General features: G+C 44.0%; 1 protein-coding gene, 1 long non-coding RNA gene and 2 pseudogenes across 2 annotated transcripts; 1 reads left to right on the top strand and 3 right to left on the bottom strand.

Moving 5' to 3' along the window:
* The first annotated feature begins 572 nt into the window (after positions 1-572).
* LOC136529311 (probable prolyl 4-hydroxylase 9) lies at positions 573-2,578 on the top strand. The gene is made up of 4 exons (XM_066522393.1): positions 573-771; positions 881-994; positions 1,923-2,080; positions 2,381-2,578. Exons 1-4 carry the CDS (start codon positions 586-588, stop codon positions 2,385-2,387), a joined length of 465 nt encoding a protein of 154 aa, XP_066378490.1. The 5' UTR covers positions 573-585; the 3' UTR covers positions 2,388-2,578.
* Positions 2,579-3,578: 1,000 nt separating this feature from the next.
* LOC136525526 (uncharacterized) lies at positions 3,579-4,390 on the bottom strand (annotated as a pseudogene).
* Positions 4,391-13,827: 9,437 nt separating this feature from the next.
* Positions 13,828-16,290, bottom strand: LOC136525525 (uncharacterized; annotated as a pseudogene).
* An 849-nt stretch (positions 16,291-17,139) lies between these two features.
* LOC136529733 (uncharacterized) lies at positions 17,140-19,754 on the bottom strand. The gene is made up of 3 exons (XR_010777401.1): positions 19,505-19,754; positions 19,217-19,327; positions 17,140-17,479 (listed from the first exon to the last, which is right to left on the bottom strand). It is a non-coding gene; the product is annotated as an uncharacterized lncRNA (long non-coding RNA).
* Positions 19,755-20,937: the final 1,183 nt, after the last annotated feature.

Here is a 20,937-nt window from a genome sequence, read left to right as displayed (position 1 = left end):
ACCTCAGACCCATGGCCTCAGGCTTCACGCATTCATCCCCTAACTGCTCCACCTATAAGACACCTATGGCCAAATCAGATATTCGTCATTCTCATTCTATCTCCATCTAATTTTAAAATTAGTATTTGAGACTCTAAACGAATTTAAATGAAAAAGTTGTCAACTACAAAGATTTATAACTTTTCGAGATCTATAACTTTAGTTTAGGTCATTTGTCCATCCAAGGTCATTTGAAAATTTTGAATTTCAAATATGAGGAAATTCGGCCATAATTTTTCTTGGATAAATGATTTCTAATAAAAAAATTGTTAACTACAAAGTTGCATAACTTTTTGAAATCTATAATTTTTTTTTTAGAATCCTTGACCTCAGGGCACAAAACAAGCCTATTCCCTGTTAAGCAACCAAGCAACTAGTCTTATGTGCTACTGTTTGCCTCACAAATTTACTTATCTCTATCTCTACCCCTATAATACACCACTTTAAATTATCCTACAGTCACTAAACAAATCACACATGTACAGTCAAGACCTAAACTATGTCCACCTCACAAAATGCATATAGAAAAAGATACATTAAAAACGTATGCACCAGATTAACTCTCACTCGTTCTCTCTCCCTGCTCAACCACGTACGACGGCCGATATTCTTTGGATCTCCCCACTTCACACGGCGGGTCTGATGCGAACGCGACTGCGGCTTCCCGTGGTGCTCCTCTCCTGCTCCCTCTTCTTCCTCGCCGGCTTCTTCGGCTCGCTGCTCTTCACCCAGGTACGCAACGGCGAGCCCCGCGGCACGTTCCGATTCGTTGCTGCCCTGTAGCGCCGCTCCTGATCTGGGTGGGCTGGCTGTGGTACGTGCGGCGGGTGGCGCGGTGCAGGATCCGGAGGAGGCCGACATGCCGGTGCCGAGGGAGCGGCTGCTGGAGACGGCGTGGCCTGAGATGCCATACGGCGAGTCCGGCGAGGCTGCGCCGTCCGTAATCCCATACCAGGTGATGTCTCGTTCCGGTTCCGTCTCCGCGAGGGCGGTTGCCCCACATTCGGCGTGATGAGCATGGGTGCGGGCACGTATGTTCGTGAATTAATTCTAAGCTAGCTCATGAATGAACTGACTTTGGTGGTGATATTCCTCGGTTGGTAGAATTCATCTTGTGGGTATTTGATGTGAATGATATCATGCAGCGACCCACTCTGGGGTGAAACTAACTTGTCATTGTAATGTTTCCCCAATTTTGACTGCACCTTGTGGGCAGCGGTTTTGCTGTGATGCCCTGATAACTAGCATGTGATTGTGGCGGAGTTTGGGGGTCAGTTGCGTGCATGCAATTTTCGTGGCCTCATGGTCTTGCGTGTTGGGAAGATTGATAAGCATTTCAAATTTAGCAGGCTTCCTGGCATAAGAGGAAAATGCAGGAGGTGTGGGTGTTGTGGGACTTTCGTGGCACCCTCACCAATCACAGTTGTATCTCTGTTTCTGCCATCGTGCAGCTAATGTAGGTTCCTATTACTCAAGAACAGTTGTTGCAATGAATGGATGCAGCACATTTAGATTTTATTGTGTTTATGCATCGAACAATTCTGCAGAGTATCGGCTACATTGAGCATACTTTTTTAGGTATAGAATGGGTTGATTTGATATCGTGCGAACAATTTATACACCCTAGATTTCTCACCGTGGCACGAGATACGCATCTGACTTCTGACATTTAGCTTATGGCTGTGCATCCTATATCCTGGCAGGCTGACACTACTTGTTTGCAGGGTAAGAATTCAGTAATATCTTTAATTGTATTTCTTCTGTTACATAATACACCATGACCTCAGCTTCACTAGAAATTGCTGGGTTTTTTTTCCATTTGTCATTATGTTCCTGAAATCCACCTGTGCTGTTTTAATAATGTATTCTGAACTCTTGAGCAGATTTTGAGCTGGCAGCCTCGTGCTTTGTACTTTCCACAATTTGCGACATCAGAACAGTGTGAAAATATAGTAAAAACTGCAAAGGAGAGACTGAAACCATCAACATTAGCCCTGAGGAAAGGAGAAACCATGGAGAGTAAAAAAGGAATCAGGACAAGGTAACCTTGAAGTCCAAGAGTAAGTGCGGTAAAGGAATAACCAAATAGGCTGACAAATCAGTCCACATTTATTACTGTGGAGAGATTTTGCAGTAGCTTTTTCTATGGATTGTACTTATCCTGCAATGAGCAATGCCATCTCAGAACTGCCTATTTTTAGGAGATGGTTTTTCAAAAATCATCAAAGCATATACATCATTTTGGTTGTTTAATTTGTGTTGTTTTAAATATTACTGTAGCATTAGCACCGGCAATATACTATAATTAATCAAATACTTATAAATTTTGCAAAATCAACCGTTCATAACCCAGTTTGGACGAGATCCGCGATGTTGTGGCAAACTAAACCACAAGAAACTAGCATAAGTGCTCGAGTGCTGGCCTGACATGGAATACAAATTTAAAGATTGTAGCAATGTAAGATATGTTCAATGTACTCCTTTATATTTTATTTATATATATTATACTTTTTTAAAACACTTATATTCTATGTTATATGAGAAAAATTTTACTACGACTTCTTAGTTTCTCGGATTGTATACATACTCAAAGATATTGTGTAAAAGTTGAACTATGGAAAAAAAACATTGGTTGTTTTCATATGCGTCTCCAAGATAAATCCGTTGCGTTAGCACGGGTATTATACTAGTTAATTTTTAATAAGAGGGATGCAAAGCATATACGGCCCTACGGCCCCTGTCCTGTATGCAGCCTAACCGGTAATAACCACGACGCCCGCCGCCTGCGTTTTCTAAAAAACACAAGAAACATGTTTCGTGCAAAGATTTCAAATCATGACCTTTAACACATAAAGCACCTCTATACCACAACACTACATACTTAATTGTGAATATAGAGAGAACTCTATTTTTATGAACATTTCGCAATCTTGTATTGAATGTCCCAATAAATGATTCTAAATCAAAACATTTCAACTATAAAGTCTTCGACCTTCTCGTGCTCTACAATTTTGATTTAGGATGTCTCCATACGACGTAGTTTGAAAATTAAAAAAATTTGAATATCAAATATGTTAAATATGTTAATAGTCATTTTGAGGCGAACATCTTAAGAAGTCACTTCTGTTAAGCGCTCGATAGAGATGAGGTTTTGCCTGGAGCCGTACTGACCATTACAATTTTTTTCTGTATTAGTGTTATTGACTAGTATATGATAATTAATTATATAATACTAGTTAAATGCCCGTACGTTGCAACGGGTGCACATAATATCACGATAACATATGTATGAATGCGTGTTATACGATATCTAAAATAGATACTGTAATCGTGATGTTTTACAAGTTGCAATATACGAGCATTCACCTTAATCATAACAAGTTTGTGTTTTACAATACATGTTTTACAATATATTGTACAATTAAGAATCTAATCTCTCAATGTTTCGACCAAGAGAACGTGCTTTGCATGAACATCAAGCTGCAGCTGGTCACCAATCAAAGATAATCCAGAAGATTTTTAAGTCCAAGATGCGGCATCTAACTTCTTGCAGTTGAAGCATGTAGATAGTTGAAGCTGTAGTTAGAAGTATCCTGCACATAAGTTGTTTGTTAATTTTTAAAGTTAAAGTACTATTGATATATCTTGAAAAAATATGTATCGACGTGTAATGCATTACCTCTTTCATAGAGTTAGAACCTCTTTATATACAATATTCTTTGTGAATATATCATTTGTCGGTCTCTTCTTCCCCTTTCCTTTCCCTTTTCCCTTGTTCACGTCCTTCTCAGTAGCCGGCACAATCAAGATCCTAATGTTCGATCTTGCTGTAGCTCTTGATAGTGCCACATACAATTGGCCATGCGAGAACACTGGTTCTGGCAAGTATACCCCGACGTTAGGGATAGTCTGCCCCTGTGCCTTATTAACAGTCATTGCGAAGCTGAGCCGAATAGGGAACTGCTTTCGCTTAAATTGGAAAGGGAACATCTCATCGTCCGACGGGCATAAGGGTATTCGAGGCAGAAAAAACCGCTTTCCAGCATGCTGTCCCAACACAATTTCAGCGTCTATGGTATTCTTTTGAAACCCCCGTATGATAAGCCTGGTACCATTACAAAGTCTATTCGTAGGGTCAATGTTCCTAAGCAATATGACCGGACAACCAATCTTCAGCTTCAACACATGTGGAGGCAGACTATTGGGTGTCAAAGTGTTAAGGAATTCCTTAGGGGTAGTAGTTGTGCGGATCGTCCACCGCATAGTCAAAGCTATAGTACACCATCTCATCCCCGTGAAAACAACCTATCATCTATATATTAATCATATCAACCCATTCGTTCCGCATAGATAATATCGTTCGAGAGGTGATATAATCTTTGCTTGACATATTTGCATTAAGGTTAGGGAATATGCAATCAATTAGAGTATCAAGATCACTATCTTTCCCGGTGTGCGGAACACATATATTGTAACGCCCTAGGCCCGACACACGGTACAGGCCCACTCTACCGAGGGATGGGCCCCACCTACGTAGCAACCCGTTTACGTTTTCGTCCCCGCTTTGCGTAAAATGGTTAACCGAAGGTTACTACGCGTCCTTGGCCTGGCTATTTAAGCTGGTTCGGCGAACTCTGAACTACCGATACGGCACTAAACTTTCGGTAGCTGCAGTGTTCTGTGATGCTACAGTAACTCACACACCTTGTCGCTACAGTGCTCACAATTTGGCCTGGCCCATCAGACTGGCCTAGCTAGGCCCATCAGCGAGGTCTCACATACACCCACCCTTTAGGATTCGACGTCCTCGTCGAGGGCCGAACCAACCTACCAAACGGGGCAAATGTCTAGGACCAATTCTCTTGGCCCACGTTTATATTCCCAGCTCCTCAGCCCAAGTGCCAACCTGTCCGAGCTCCCGAGTCATATATCCGTGAAACCACGAGACTCTCTTGGCCCACGTCTATATTCCCAGCTCCTCGGCCCAACTGCCATGCTCTTGTAGAGCCATGCGCAACCTGTCCAAGCTCCTGAGTCATATGTCCGTAAAACCATGAGAGTTGGCTTTGAATACCATTTGTAACGCCCCAGGCCCGGCACACGGTACAGGCCCACTCTACCGAGGGATGGGCCCCACCTACATAGCAACCCGTTTACGCTTTCATCCTCGCTTCACATAAAATGGTTAACCGAAGGTTACTATACGTCCTTGGCCTAGCTATTTAAGCTGGTTCAACGAACTCTGAACTATCGATACGGTACTAAACTTCCGGTAGCTATAGTGTTCCGCGATGCTACAATAACTCACACCACCTTGTCGCTACAGTACTCGCAATTCGACCCGGCCCATCAGACTGGCCCAGCTAGGCCCATCAGTGGGGTCTCACATATATCATGAGGAAGACGGATTTCATCATCAACAGTCACCTCCTCAGAACCTCCATCGACGCGCAACAAGTATTCTACAAACCACGGGTTGCTCTTTGCCCTCATGTTGCGCACCAGTTTTAGATGCCGCATGGAATCCCAAAGGTACGACATCCGCAGCGAGGCACCAACTACCTGAGCCCTTGACCCTCTCCGAACAACGGGAAGAACCTGTGGTAGAACCGCTCGAAATAACACGCTTATGGAGGTGCTCGTCTTCCACCAGACTCTAAACGCCCCAAAAGCAAGCTACAGTAGGCGGTATCCGCCGGGCACACCCCAAGGGAGAACCCAAAAGATCCATATTTTTCCCAAGGATCCAATAATGAGAACGAGTTACAATACTTGTCCATTTCATACATCAGAAGTTCTTAAAAGTTACATTATTACATTACCAAATGTGAGAGTACAAAATAATAAACAACGGAATTTTAAAAATAAACATCTAGCGATAAGGAACGAGGATTCATATGTGCCCACCAGAAGAATCCTCCACACAATGGTACTTCTCATGTATTACCTGCAACAGGGGTAAATAAACCCTGAGTACACAATGTACTCGCAAGACTTATCCGACTAGTGGGGATAATTTTCTGACTCCAAGGAATATGATAAACTTTATGGTTTGCTGGTTTTCTTTTTGGTAGAAAGCAATACTATTAGTGAGTCCTTACTTATGATATTATTAATAGCCGTATTAATTTATTATCTATCCATTCTATGTAAGCATCTGTTCTACTTTCAAGCAAGAGTTGAGCAATCAATTCTATTTCATCGTCTTCCATCTTTCAGTTCTTACTACGGTGCTAGACCAAAAAACAAGCCGTACTGGATTACCCGGTGATTCACGAATCAATGCCCCCAGCTGGGTACCTCAAAAACACATGCCCTATTTGTACCCTAGGCACAAGCAGGGTTAACCCATCATCCTCCTGTCCTGGGTGTCTAGGTCCCCGTCCAAACTTGGACTCTAAGCCCCCACTCCTGAGTTCTAGATTCAGTGCGGTGCAAGGACCTCCACCATCCCCACCTCCAATCGATCGGTCTAAAAAGAGCCGGATCCATGACAAGAGAGCAACAAGTCTTTCTTGCGCCCATACCCAAGTATGTGCTCGGGATAATAGATCTGTGACTTGCCTCGAGACTTATGCAACGACCGGTCCTTAATTGACATAGACAGGGAAAAAACGTAACCGAGCTATGCCATGTTGGCTGCAGGACACAACCCCTTACACCCACCAGTACCCAATCATATCCCTGCCCGATCACCATTTTTCTTTCCACCATTTTATCATGAGTGATCATATTTACCACCTATTTGTGAGTAACGACAGGCTATTCACGCTACCGATATCCTGAGCATAGCAACTACTCGATCGATACTAGTAGGACTCATAGGTAGATATATTTATGCATGTAGTTTTCATAAAATGCCTGTAACTTAAATGCACATCATATATATATATATTTAGTGATAATAAAATAGGGGTTATGCATCGGGGCTTGCCTTGGGCAGACGATAAGTCAACAAAGTCAGCATAAAAAGGCTCCGGGGCTTGCTCCTGCACGAGGATCTCCTCCTCGTACTCCTCAATCACTTCCTCGTACTCCTATTCGTCCACGGGCACGAACTCTATCAACTTATGATCTACATACATGAAATGATAGTGCAATGCTTTGTAATACGACAACAACAACTCTTAAAATAAAAATACATCTATCTAACTACTAAGCTAGTGCTATCAATCAAGGTACTAAATTATCTATTGTTACCAATAACAAGTATGAAACATGGCATTCATTATCATAGCAACTACATGTATTCTTACTCCTAATGTTGATTTACGCTATATATGATAAAACAAGGATAATAGCTACTCTATTTATCAACCTATTCTAGGGCTACAAAATTTACAGCAAGTACAGAATAATCTAGTGAGCCTACTGTAAATTTTTCATAGCTATAGCTATCCCAATTTACCAAAAAAATTCCTACAAATATTAATCTACATAATACTAAGCTTTCTAGTTTGGATTTATGACCCCATCAGTATCACAGCTAACTGTAATTTAACTACACTAACAGATAGATGGCATTTTTATGAACCTAACAAACTTGGTTTCACTATTTTTGGATATCTATAAGATTTACTATAATTTATCAAAGTTCAGCTAAAAATTATATTGAATAAACATTTGTAATTCACTGGAGAATTGAAAAATGAATTCACAGCGCGACCCACGAGCGACGGCTCAGCCCACCCCTGCGTCCCGCCCACGTGCATGCACAGCAACCGGCGCGGCCCATGCAGCGGCGCGCGACGCGGCCCACGCTATGCGGCCCATGGTGGAGCCCGCACGTGGCTGGCTCTTTTGTGAAAGGGCCCCCCATTCTCTACTCTATTCACGAAACCCACCCGAGCACTATTTCACCGAGTCACGGAGTTTGCATCTACCACCCTTCCCTTTCCCTTCTTCACCGTGGCCACGTCCCCTAGCACCCGTGCACGCACCGGCGCGGCGACGTTAGCACTGGGTGGCTACGCCGGCCACACTAGACCCTCACAACCCTATCTAAGGAGCCGATGCTCACCTCGATGTCCACGCAAAGCGGTGGGAGGCGATACGGTGAACGAGGACGCTGTCCCGAGCTTCCTCCACGGCGGCGAACTTCTCCCTACGACGGCGGGCATGTTCCGTAAGCCAAGGTGCCGACATCGTGAACAAGCTCAAGTATGGGCAACAGAGACTCACTCCGATCCTATCGGTCGTGAAGGCTTGACCAGAGACTAACCGAGCGAGCCTGGCCACGCGCGCTCGGCAAGCCTCACGACGGCAGCGATGGCGCGACTATGGCGGCAACGATGAGTAGGCAGTGGCAGGGCAAATTGGGGTGCACATGGTATAGAGGGGAGCAGGGCGAAGGTTCAGTGCCAATGAATTGGACGGAGGTGGACTGAGCTAGGGGAATTTGGCGGGCGTTGCCATGAAGTCTTAAAGTGACCGGCAGCGACGAAACCGTCAAATTGAGGCTCGACAACGGTCGACAGCAGTAGTGGAAAGCTTCGGCACGTAGCTAGGTCTCCACTCCAACCACGGGCGCACGCAATTTCACTGATTTGGCCGACGCTGCATGCAGGCCTCGGCGTGGTCCGGCGACAGAGGAACAGGGAAAGTAGGCAGAGTTTGGCTCGGTGCTGTCGTGGTGGAATCGGCCATCAACTCTAAGTACAAGTGCGCACGGGCAATGGGGAACAGCGAGGCCTGCGCAAGACGCATGGCCGCACTGTCACAACCCACAAGCCAACGGCGGCACAGCACTACGCCTCAGTGGACGGCGCCGACCCGGGGAAGCAACAACACAACATTGATGCCAAGGTGATGGCAGAGCAGGCGGCACTCCCATGCACGGCAAGGCAACATGCGATAGAGCCAAGCGTCCCCACACGGCAGCGACACGACATCGTCGGGTGAGCGCGGGGCGGCAGAGCAGCCAGCGCGAGCGTGTGCGCGCGTGGGGGTGCTAGGGCAGCAACGCGGCACGGCTTGCAGCACGGGACCAGTGGCATGGCCGGCCATAGCGGTGCGGGCGACGGTGGACAGAGGCTGGCCCGGTAGCGGTGCGTGCGTGTGTGCGTGCGCGTGGTGTCCCAAGGCAGCAACGACGGCGCGGCCAGTAGGGCAGGGCCAGTGGTAGGGACGACCAGTGCGGTGGCAGGCACACGGGCAGTTGGGTAGGGCATGGGAACGACAGCTGCGGTGGGTAGCAGTCGCGGTGACACCGAGCGCCGGCACTGTAACCGTGGCCAGACACAGCACCCATCTCATGCACGCTTTTTAAAGCATCCCAAAAACTCAAACCTGATGATTCAAAAGCCAAACCAGTTGTTCTACACTCAAGAGGGTACATAGGGCTACCAAACTAAGCCAAAATATCTTGCCACTATTTAACCCGATTGTTCTATAAAAATTGTCGAACATGGCTTCGTTGACCCATTTTTAGACTTACGAGAATTGACTAAGCTTCAAACGGTTTTGCGTCGAATTCCATACCAAGCTACTTGAAACACTAGCTAGCGAACCCCATCCTCAACTGCACGTATTTCATTATCGCCTATGAAGTTCGTGCTACAAACTTTACTAATGTTCCGCATATGCGTTCCATAGCATTTCCGTCTAATAAAAATTCATTTAGAACCCTAAGTAATACAACGCGACATGAAATGTAACATGCGTTTCGTGTTTCAAATGAACATTTCAAGTTTTGTATATTGCTTTACACTCTATAACTCATATATTTACACACAATTACACATAAGTATGATGCTCATGTGGTGTTTTAGCAAAAACTAAATAGTGTAACACCGAGGATGTTATAGAACCTGTCTGAAATCTCCACCGAACACCATGGTTGTGGCAGAACTACCTAATCTGATGCCTCTAGGAGTGCTTATCTTCCATTATACACTAAACACTCGAGAAAGAACACTAAATTACTCGGTTTCGTCGGGCACACCCTAGGGGAGAACCCAAAAATTCACATTTTTGCCATCAGGATCATAAATGAGAGAATAAAGCTTACATCATTCTTAACTATTTCTTACATCACTTGTAGTACAACATCAGAGTATACTATTTATTAGTATAATAGTGGAATGCAATCATATTACCAAAGTTATGAATAATTTATTGTAACAACGGAATATAAACATGTGATCAGAATTACAACGAAAATAAATAGATATTCATGGCATGATGAAGCATTAGTATATAAGTTATGACAATAGATTATAAATCTTTCATTTACAAAAACATTTGGTGAGAGTTATAAATAAACTACGATCGCAGCGTAAAGGAATCCTCGCTGAGCCCACCAGGAGGTATCCACACACAAGGGTCAGCTCTAGCATCCACCTGTCACCTGCAACAGGGGGAATAAAACCCTGAGTACTCAATTGTACTAAGCTAGACTTACCCAACAGGAGGAAAGAAAAAAAGACTCCAAGGATATGCAAGGCTATTTGGCTTATGGGTTATTGCATTTACAGGAAGCATTACTAGGCGTTGTGGGACGCAGCAGCGGGGACGAACGGCGCTAGGAGGTGTGCCGACGGTGGGGCATAGGGCTGTTGTGGGTGAGAGAAGGCAGTGGGCATGGCGCGCACCGGCGACCGAGGCAAGCAGAGCAGGGGCCACGCGCGGGGAGGCATTAGCACCTGGGAGAGACAGGGCTGGCGTCCAGTGCGGCCATGGGGGTTGCGGCAGTGGCCGGGCGCATCACCGGCTCCAGCGGCAGGCGGTGCTGCGCGTGGAAGAGAGCGAGGAAGGAAACAAAGCTGAGGTGTCAGTGTACACAGTCGTGGTGGTGCCATGACTTTGGTCTAGGAAGGAGGCTGAGATTGGGAAATGGACGGAGGCAATAAAGACAACGCAATGGAGCAGGGAATTGGGCGAGCAACGGGGACAGGAAGGACGGTGCTGCAGCAAGTTCAGCCAACTTTCATTAAGGCATTCGTAGAGAAAAGGACGCACGGGAGAAAGATAGCGTGAGTCAAGGCCTTAGAGGCAAAAGGATAGATGAGGACAGAGACAAGACAGAGGCAGGCAGGGGCAGACAACGTTGTAGTGGTGCAAGGCCAGGACACGACGCGAGCGAGTGAACTAGACTAGCTGGGCAACAACATTTACATGGCTCGGCCATCATTGGTCATGTAGTACGCGAAGATAGGCCACGGCGCTGCGACAAGGACAATAGTGCGACGGAAAAACAAAAGCAGACCATGGTTGAGCGACAGTGATGGCACACGCGCTGGAAACCTGGTGAGTGGTAAGCGCTGCATGTAGAGTCACTGCACTTTGTACGGCGGACGACACATCAATCGCCAACAGTCGCGGCTTGTCATGCTGCTGATGCTGGCGGCTTGTCATGCTGCTGATGCTGAAATAATAATAGTAAGGGCAAGGGCAACACGGCGCGACGCAAATAAATCAGGCGACTGATTCAGAGCAGGGGAAAACACCACCGTCGTACCAGTGAAGTAGGTGGGACGAGTAGCCAGCGGCACTCTCATTTTTATTTCCATTTTGTTATAAGTTTTTAACCCGATTAATTTCCACCAATAATTATTTTACGCAAAAGTTCATACTTCGCAGTAACCCATAGAGACAAAATATTTAAGTGCTATTTAATTACTTTGCTCAATATAGTTTGCTAAAAATGGCATTTTAAACATAAGCTCAATATTTAAAATTTTAAAATTCAAGAAACTCGTTCTGGAAATTTTACTTAGGCCTAAATCGCGGTGCTAAACAAGCTCGTAACACCAGGGGTGTTACAACGGTCTTCCCTCCAAACGGCAACTCTAGTCGGTCCATTATATCACGAAGGCTGTTGTCTAGTGCCTCAACACCTTGCCTCTTTATCATTGTCACCTCGTCCCAAATAATAAGGGATGCGGTCCGAAGCAGCTTGGCAGTACCACTCTATTTCGTGTAGGTCCAAAAGGCCCCATTATCGATGGTGAGGGGAATCTTGAAGCGCGAGTGGGTGGTTCTGCCACCAGGCATTATTGAGGCCGCAACACTAGATGTAGTTGTTGCCACTGCAATCTTTTTCTGATTGCGTATAGTAGCGAGAAGTGCTCTGTATAGATAAGTCTTTATGGTCCCGCTAGGACCGTCCACAAAGAAGAGACCCCCCTCCTCGGTATCAATCGAGGACATGATCTCATCGTATGTAGCCCGCTGCTCTTTGTTAAGGGTGTCTGACAGAGCCACGTCATCCTCGTTAACCTCAATGCTAGCCTCCTCAAAAATCTCTCTAGGAATATCATGAGAGGCATCATATGTGTTGTTGATATCAGGAAGTGGGTACATCTGCATTGATTGTAGCAATTTTCGAATATCCATGAGGACCATCTGCTCCACCATGAAGGTGGATTGATTATTGCACCTGTAGTCCTCTGACATTGCCTCCTTGTGTTTCTCCCATAGTCCAAACACATCACTGGGCTCACAAAATACTAATATTGTTGCAAAGAGCCTTTGCAACGCATATGGCATCATCCACCCGGTTGCCTCAGTGAGACTCTCGTTCAGCGTGTTGTCCTCTTCGATTAAGCCCCTTCTTTCTGCAGCTTCACGGAAGGTCGGTAGGATTTTGCCATCCACGGTCCTTAGATACTCAAATGAGGTTGCACCTGCCACATGGTTTAGGAGAACCCTAAGATAGTAACGCTCGCCCTCGGCTAGATTGGCAGACATGATTCTTCCAATCTGTCGTAATGTATCACGACGCACCCTATTTTGCCAAACTTTGCCCTGTGCTTACCACGTATAGAACTCGGGAAAGTCCTGATATAATATAGCTCGAGCTATTTCATCTATCCTGTTCTTCTCGAAGTACACTGTAAGCATTGACTTGTCAGCACCTAGATGATCAAGCACTCGTCAAATCCACTGGCACCGATGAAATGACACCATGTGCATGTCTGGAAGACATAGCTATAAGGACAAAATAGAAGGGTACCTATCACTCAAATCAAACCCGTATATCCTCCACAAGGCTTCTGGGGGGTTACACATCTAGCATCTCTGTACTGCTTGATCTCATCAATGTTCCCCTCACTATCCTCCTTGTTAGCCTCTCTCATAGCCACAGACACCCAGTCATGACCCTTGTAAATGTACTTAAACAGATACTTGACTGCTTTGATGCTCCCACATGCCTCAACATTGATGTGGTAGTTGAATAGATAGAGGAGATACGGATTGTAAGGCACGACCCATTTGTTGTCAAGCTCGTGTCCGCGAACTCTTTCTTTTCAGCCATCTTTACGCCGTCTGGATATGAATCTTTGCCTTGTACTGTGACATCGTAGAAAGGTCTAGGGTAACAGTTCTTGCAGGAATCACGACCCTTTGTGCATGGAAAATCATGATTGAGCAATCTGCAAGGGCCATGCATCATATGTTTGGTAACCATCTTGTACAAGACTAGGTACTTCTTGTTCGGGAGCTCAGCTGAGATGAGGCGATCATACTGCTTTGGACACATGATCTTGTACTTCTTATCCATGATTAGCAAAAAATGTGCATGCGGTAGACCCCTCTTCTAGAACTCTACAACATAAACATGTGCTCACACCTTTCCAAGGATATCCTTTTTTAGTAGTCTATCCTTCAGCTCTTGTAGTTTTTCTCTAAAGACCCAAACAACGAGATCTGGACGATCCTGTGGTGTCTGGCTAGAGTAGAGTTCATGCTTGATCTCATCCCAGTTTGGGTTACATGTCATAGTCAGGAAGATGTTCAGTTTACCAAAACTCCATACCAGAGCCATGGCGTCCATGTACCGACGCCTCATGTCACGGGGCCTCCAATAAATGATGAAGGCATCACTGTCCGTTTTCTAATAGCTTCTGCTCTACCTTCACTGGCATGTAGGATATCAACCAATCCTTGGTAGAGGTCGGCCTTGATATCATCTTGATGGTTGCATATATAATCTAATTGAGAACTCTTGATCTTGATGTACATGTCAACTGCAAACTGCTGGAATAGACGCTTGCCGTATAGTATGGGGTTAAATATTTCTAGACATATATGAAACTTGTAGCAGTAGTAATCACGCATAGACACACATAGTCTACCAGGGGAGTCTACAAAAAATAGCCATGAATTAGAGTTGTTTGTAGAATAACCACTGAGGTACATGTATGCGAAGTATTTAAATAAGAAGAATAACAAACCTATTTCTTCTTCTTACCCACTACGAGCCTTCTGTAGGGCACGATACCCGATGAGTTCTTCCATACTAACTCCTTTCTTTGGAATATCCATGTGCCACCCAAGCTCACCCTTAGGGAAGAATAGAGGGTTTGAAAGAGCATCGTAACATCCATGATATGAGCGGATGCCATGTCTGCTTCTATCTTTCCCATGTAGGACAACACTATTCTGGAACTGACCAAGGAGTTTGCTTCCCTCGATCCAAACAGCAGCTACCTCTGAAGCTGATGGCACATTGTATGTTCTCTGGTCCAGCCTCTGGTCAAGGTTTAGTGTGACACGATAGTCCTCAACGTGGTCAGCCTGGCCTAAACTCCTAAGTTAATGTGAGTATGGGTTGTCACGAAGGATGGCCACAACCCTCTTAATGACTTCCTTGTCTTTTTGGCACTTCTCTTCATGACATCGTCGATAGCGGTGCTCAAGGCTTGGGTCATCATCGTAGAAGTAAAGCTCAAGACGTCTTGGCTCCTTACCATCTTCTTTGCCAAATGACCTTATGTTATGATAGATCTGGCCGTGTGCACGAAAGGTGTATATGCCACAGTTTTTCATGCTTGCAGTAGCGCTATCAAGGCGACAATATAGAGAAGTGAAAGAGAAATGACCATTGAAAAACCTAATGTTGTTATGAAAGTGCCTAGCATCTACATCGTTACTTGACCAAAGTCTCATAAGCTCATCAGGTACGTTCGGTTCATTGAGCTCGATCTTTCCGTTGCGACAACAGAACCCAGGTGGTTCATGTTCAAACCTTTTCGCATCGTAGTGCTCGCAATTTGCGACATGTTTTAGCATATGGGTATCTGTAGGCATGTTACTATACACCTTTTCGTATTGGTCAGGTACTTTAGGGACATAAGCTATGTCTTTCTCAAGGTCATTGTCTTGGACATCGTCATCATCTGAAATAACATTTAAGCCACAATAGTTTAGATAAAGCAGTTGAAGATTTGATTTCTTTTCGGTCTTTCGCACAAATACCTTGCCCAGCAAATAGGTATCCCTCATTCTCTTTCTCATCCTATTCAAATATATCTCCCTCATCATCATCTATGGCCGTCAAACATACGTGAGTTAGTAGAACTATGGGTAAATATAAACAAAGGAGTTTAAATAGTTTATAGAATGTTAGAAAATAATGTAAATTACCACTGTCATCAAATAGTGGTGCCGTCGGTGCGGTTGATGTAGGCTGAAGGCTAGGTCCTGTCCTTTTTTAAAATCATGTAATGACCATTGTTGAGTTAGGTATAATATGATATATAATATAGGTCACCTAAATGGGATCACGAGGCATCAATATTTACCGTTGTTGGTCAGTACTGATTGAGGCAAGGGTGTGTTATCATTTAGGTGTTCTTCAGCCATGCATTCATAATTATCAAATAGTGGTGCCATCGGTGTGCCTGATGCAGCCTGAACGTACGGTGCTGCATTTTTTGTTAATCACAGAATGACCATGGATCGGTGAGATATAATATGGTATATAGGTCACCTAAATGGGATAATGAGGCACCTGTATTTATCGTTGTTGGTCATGGCTAATTGAGGCAAGGGTGTGTTAGCATCCACTCGGTCTTTAGCCATGCAGTCACCATCTTTATTAGGTGCCCTTGTGTTCGAACCAATGCAATGCTCAAACATCGTGTTACGACGCGTCAACAACGCATTTCTTTGTCCTGATGGAATATGTGATCTCTATGTCATATGGCCAGGCAGTAACTCATCGCATCCTTCATCATCGGCCTCCTCATGAGGTGGAGGAATATAAATAGGTGTTGCACTAGGCTTTGGGATAACCCAATCACTGGATTTCGCCGTGGATCCATGAGCTCTAGATTGGCCCACAGCGGGCCACACAAGCTCAGGAATAAATAACGGGTTCTCCATTGCGACAGAGTCCGGGTGCAGGGTGTGCTTTCGCACCTCTTTGAATTTTTTCTTAGACAATTTTAATGCCTCTTTACGCTTGGGTTCCCTATTGTGCAGCCTTTGGCGTTCACGCCTTGCTTCCCTCTATTCAGGTGTCATGTTTTTGTACCATTCACTCTTATAGTTACCTTTTGATGTACTTTGCACACATGTTTCATTAGTATCGGGAATAGGGGTACTGGTGAAACCAATAGTGCTCTCCTTCTCTATAGTTTGCTTTTCTGGCTCATCTATCAATGTAATCATACAAATACATTCATTAGCTTTATTGGGTAATATTATTGCAATATCATTTTGAAAGACCTAAAATATTTCAGCATCTTCAATTACATGATAATCGTGTGGATATGTTCTCATCAACAATATTGTTGGTCTGATAGAAATTATTCCTATGGAGCCAATCATTTGTTTCAACATGATCAACGTTTTCCTTATTTGATGCAACGTCGTCATCTACAAAATTTTACACATTACATATATCTGTAATAAGAAAAAAAATGTCAATTCATCATTACATGACAATGTTAATATGTTAGGATGCATTACAATTGGTAGTTCCAATAACATGTTGCTTTTTTCTTTGATGATAGGTTTCACGACGCCTCTTATTAATAACATCCTTTTGTTGTTGCCATCGAGCTCTATCCCTTTCCCTCTTAAGTTCTTTAGCATCGACTGCAATGCATTTTGAATTAATATAAGTTCACATACACATAGTACATGCCATGTAATATTTGATACAATGTTAGGCTCCCAATGGTGCACGAGAATTATTATCTATTGTATGAATCTATAATAGAATAATACAATTAGCATTTAAATGCTATAATGAAAATCAGTATTGAAATCAAGTGAACATGTTTTTTTCTAGCATTGCAAACAATTTATCTACGCTAACTCATTTGTCGGTTACGTCAATTAAGTGCTAATATTTGGTTCGTTGGGCACTGCATTGAAAAGTGAAAACTGCAGCAATAGTGGATTATACAAAAAGGGCGTACCCAGTGCAGAGACGAGGATGAAGCGATTGACTACCTATTTGGGCGGAGGTTTTGTGTGCCATGATTCATGAATGTCAAAGGAGTAACTTAGAATTAAGGGAAAATAAAAAGGTTCCTGAAACATTGGTTTACCTTCTGTTATTTTAGCTGATATCTCTAAAAGTCGAATGGTTCTTGAAAAGGCTACTGCTCTTCAACTATTATCTGAAGAACACATGTTCTGCCATATAAACTGAAGTAAATATTACCTTGACGAACACAGATTTGTAGGCCATACCGTAAATCACCTACAAAGGTTCCATTAAAATGACCTATGAAAATTATATGAAGTAATGAGTTCAAATAAAATAATTTCACCTGCAAATAATATTAGGTGCCATTAGAAAAACAAAAAAAATCGAAGTACGAAAATAATTCAAGTTACAAACATAGTATTGGTTCCATTCAGAAATGGAGTTCATAGTTATTTTAAGTTTGGTACAAGACTAATGGAATATATAAAGCCAAAATACCATTATGTAATCTTGATTGTTTTGTATTGGTCAATATGAGATTTCTGAGCTGTATCAAGTTATTCGCATGAAGATAAGCCATGTCACCCAATCCAACATTACAGAAGTAAACAGGGTAATTCATAAAACGAAATTGGAGGAAGTTCAAGCAACCGAGGCTTTCAGTAGTTAAAAAATTTGAGAGAAACTTTGTAGTCGACATCAAATTCGTGCAGCATGTAAATAAAAGGAAAACAAAATAACATCGCAAGATCTAGCAAGAGAGAGGTATCCACATTATGCATTAAGAACTGCAGTAGGAGTCCTGCCCCATGGTTAGGTTTATTAGAATTAGACCATACGGCCATAGTGGAAGCATTCATTTATATAGCCTTAACGATACAATAAAAAAATGAGTAAAACAGTTCTCGAGGGCTTAGAGAAGAGATATGTGACAGCATTTATATGAGTGATCTAATGGCCAGTGCTGCATGCCAGCTGGCACTTGTGCATGAAACTTATCAGTACAGTAACACACTAATAATTATTCAAGTGTTGCTTGTATGTGTAGAACTCCAAGAAAAAAAACAGACATGATTAGAGAATGTCACAAGCATTTTAATTCACTGTATTTGAGTAATTAGTAGTCAGTGAGTTCACTTCAACTATGTATTTCACATTTGCTTACAACTCAAAATTCAGACCTGAGCAAGAAGACTGTATGCTATAGAAATTCTACTTATGCACCAAATGGCTCCAAAATATCAAATTGCAAATTCATGTGATTGTACTTAGGCAAGTTCAACTGTTTCGTTCAAAACGAAATTACAGAAACAAAGGGTTCATGAAGAATGGTTGTTGCTGTCCTACATGTGCAGCACTAATTTGTTTGTTCTCTCTAGATCATTAAAGAAAACCCATCCGAGGATGAGATTGCTGGACTAACAAAAATGTTCAGAATTTGATAAATTCTTAAAATGTTTTTGTTTTTCAAGGAAGCTTAAGGCAACTTCCTCACACTTCTAAAGTGAAACTAATCAGAGTTAGACATGAATGATTTTCCAATTCCTATGGTCCTGCGATTCAATCAGCCATCAGTTTCCAATGTCAGAGTTTATTAAATAAGAAACTGCACAGTTGGAAATCAAACTCTTGTCATATAAATTCTTTGCAAGTAGAGAACCCCGTATTATGAAAAATAAAATTGGTTTCAAAACTAAAGTAGACCTTAAGAAGTGATAGCCACTGCCAGAACTAACCTGATGAGTTTAGTTCCAGTAGAACAATTGCTTAAGTAGAACACATGCAAATTCAGAACCAGACTTCAAAACTTTTTTCGAAGATTGTCTGCTAAACATTCATAGCTCTAGATTTCAGTCCAAATCGCAGAATGGTTGTAACACAAATGATTGACGGAAGTAATGTAAGAGAACCAAATGCCATTGTGAGATTTGTTGTTGCCTTAAACTATAGTGTGTACCACAAATGATTGATGGAACTAATGTAAGAGACACAATCTGTACGGGCAATTACCTCATATATTTTGCTAGACTGGCTGAACTTTTTAATCAAAGTCGTCATCCTAGGAATTCCCTCTATCCAGCTTCTCAAAAAATATCATCAGAAACTGCTGCAGCATGTCACCTGAAGGTTTGAGTAAATTAGTAAAATCACGTTTTATTTCTTTACTCGATTTTAATAGTACGAGGGAAACACCAGTAAGCAGTTATTTGGGGTTTAAGCACACTTAGGATGACACATCTGATCCTAGCAAATAAATAGCATGTGATACAAACAGTTCATCCATTGATCTCCATTCACCTATCAGCGTGGACATGATTTGATTGCCAAGGAGGCGAGGACAGGTCGGAGCAGCGCCGTTCCGCGCCGAGTTGAGAGAAAGGTGAGGGAGGACGATGGCGTGGGCGCGAACCTCGGCGGTCCTTCTCCTTCTCGGCGATCCGTCGGCCGTGGATTGGGGGCTCGGGGCGGGGCAAGGGCAACAGAGCGGGCGCGCACGGCGAGGTCGAGCTCTCCGTGGATCTGTTATGCGTGAGTGGAGGCGATTTCCTTTGTACATGATTGGATCGGTGGATGGACAAGATCTGCGTGATTTCAGGAAGAGATCGTGACCGTCGGGGAAGAGAGCAGGGAGGAAATCACGTGCGTGCCGGGGAAAGCGAGCGAGTATCGCACGCGGGGTGGGTGTGTTTACGGGGGGAGGGGGAGGGATTTTTTAGTTGTAGAGATAAAGAACTTTGAATACATAATTAGATACCTTAACTCAGGGAAGGTTATTTCTGGCATATTTGGTTCCTTGCTGAATGTTTCCGTGCCACATTTTCAGTGCGGCTAGGCTTGTTATCCTAATGAGCTAGAAGTCTTGCGAGCCAAAGAAAAAACATCGTTGTCATTGTCGGTGCCTCAGTAGTGTTAGCATGTTAGTTAGGATTGAGTGGTCAGGACCTAGTCCTCTCGTTGTAACGGCTGAGCACCGGCTCCATCACCCACCATGCCTGAATTATAGGATCGGCTGGTAGTGTGTGATTCACCGGTTCATGTATTTAACCCCTCCTGAATGTAATGGAAACTGTGCGGTGTGTTCTCTCCCATTCTCTACACTCTTACATGGTATCAGCCTTCCTTTGATCTTCTTCTTCCGTTGCTTCCCTGGCCATGGCCAGCCCAACCGGCTCCTGTGCTTCTCACGGCTCCAATCCCTTTGGCAGCGCTTCTGAAGCCACCCCTCCCAAGGCCTCCACCCTCACCCTCCTCAATATTCATAACCATGTTCCTGTCACTCTCAACATGGATGATGGCAACTTTCGCCAATGGGGATCCTTCTTCACCCTCACCTTCCAAAAATTCGGTCTCGTCAGCCATGTTGATGGCACCGTCGACGCGGCCTCCATGATCGATGACCCGGAATGGTTGCAGGTGGATTCCTGCATTGTCCAGTGGCTCTACTCCACCGTGTCCAAGGACATCTGGAGCGACGTCTACCGGCCACAGAACTCCGCCTACACCGCCTGGAGCGCCATCACCGGCCAGTTCCTCGACAACAGTCTTCAACGCGCCGTGTACACTCAACAGGAGTTCCACAGCCTCTACCAAGGCGACATGACGGTCGGTGAGTACTGTGGCCGCCTCAAGCGCCTCGCCGACACCCTCTACGATTGCGGCGCTGCGGTCTCTGACACATCTCTTGTCATCAACACCCTTCGCGGACTGAACAAGTTCAGTCAGGCGATCGT

Source organism: Miscanthus floridulus, chromosome 19 (genome assembly GCF_019320115.1).
Source record: "Miscanthus floridulus cultivar M001 chromosome 19, ASM1932011v1, whole genome shotgun sequence".
Classification (NCBI taxonomy): domain Eukaryota; kingdom Viridiplantae; phylum Streptophyta; class Magnoliopsida; order Poales; family Poaceae; genus Miscanthus; species Miscanthus floridulus.
This window is presented reverse-complemented; position numbering and strand designations above follow the sequence as displayed.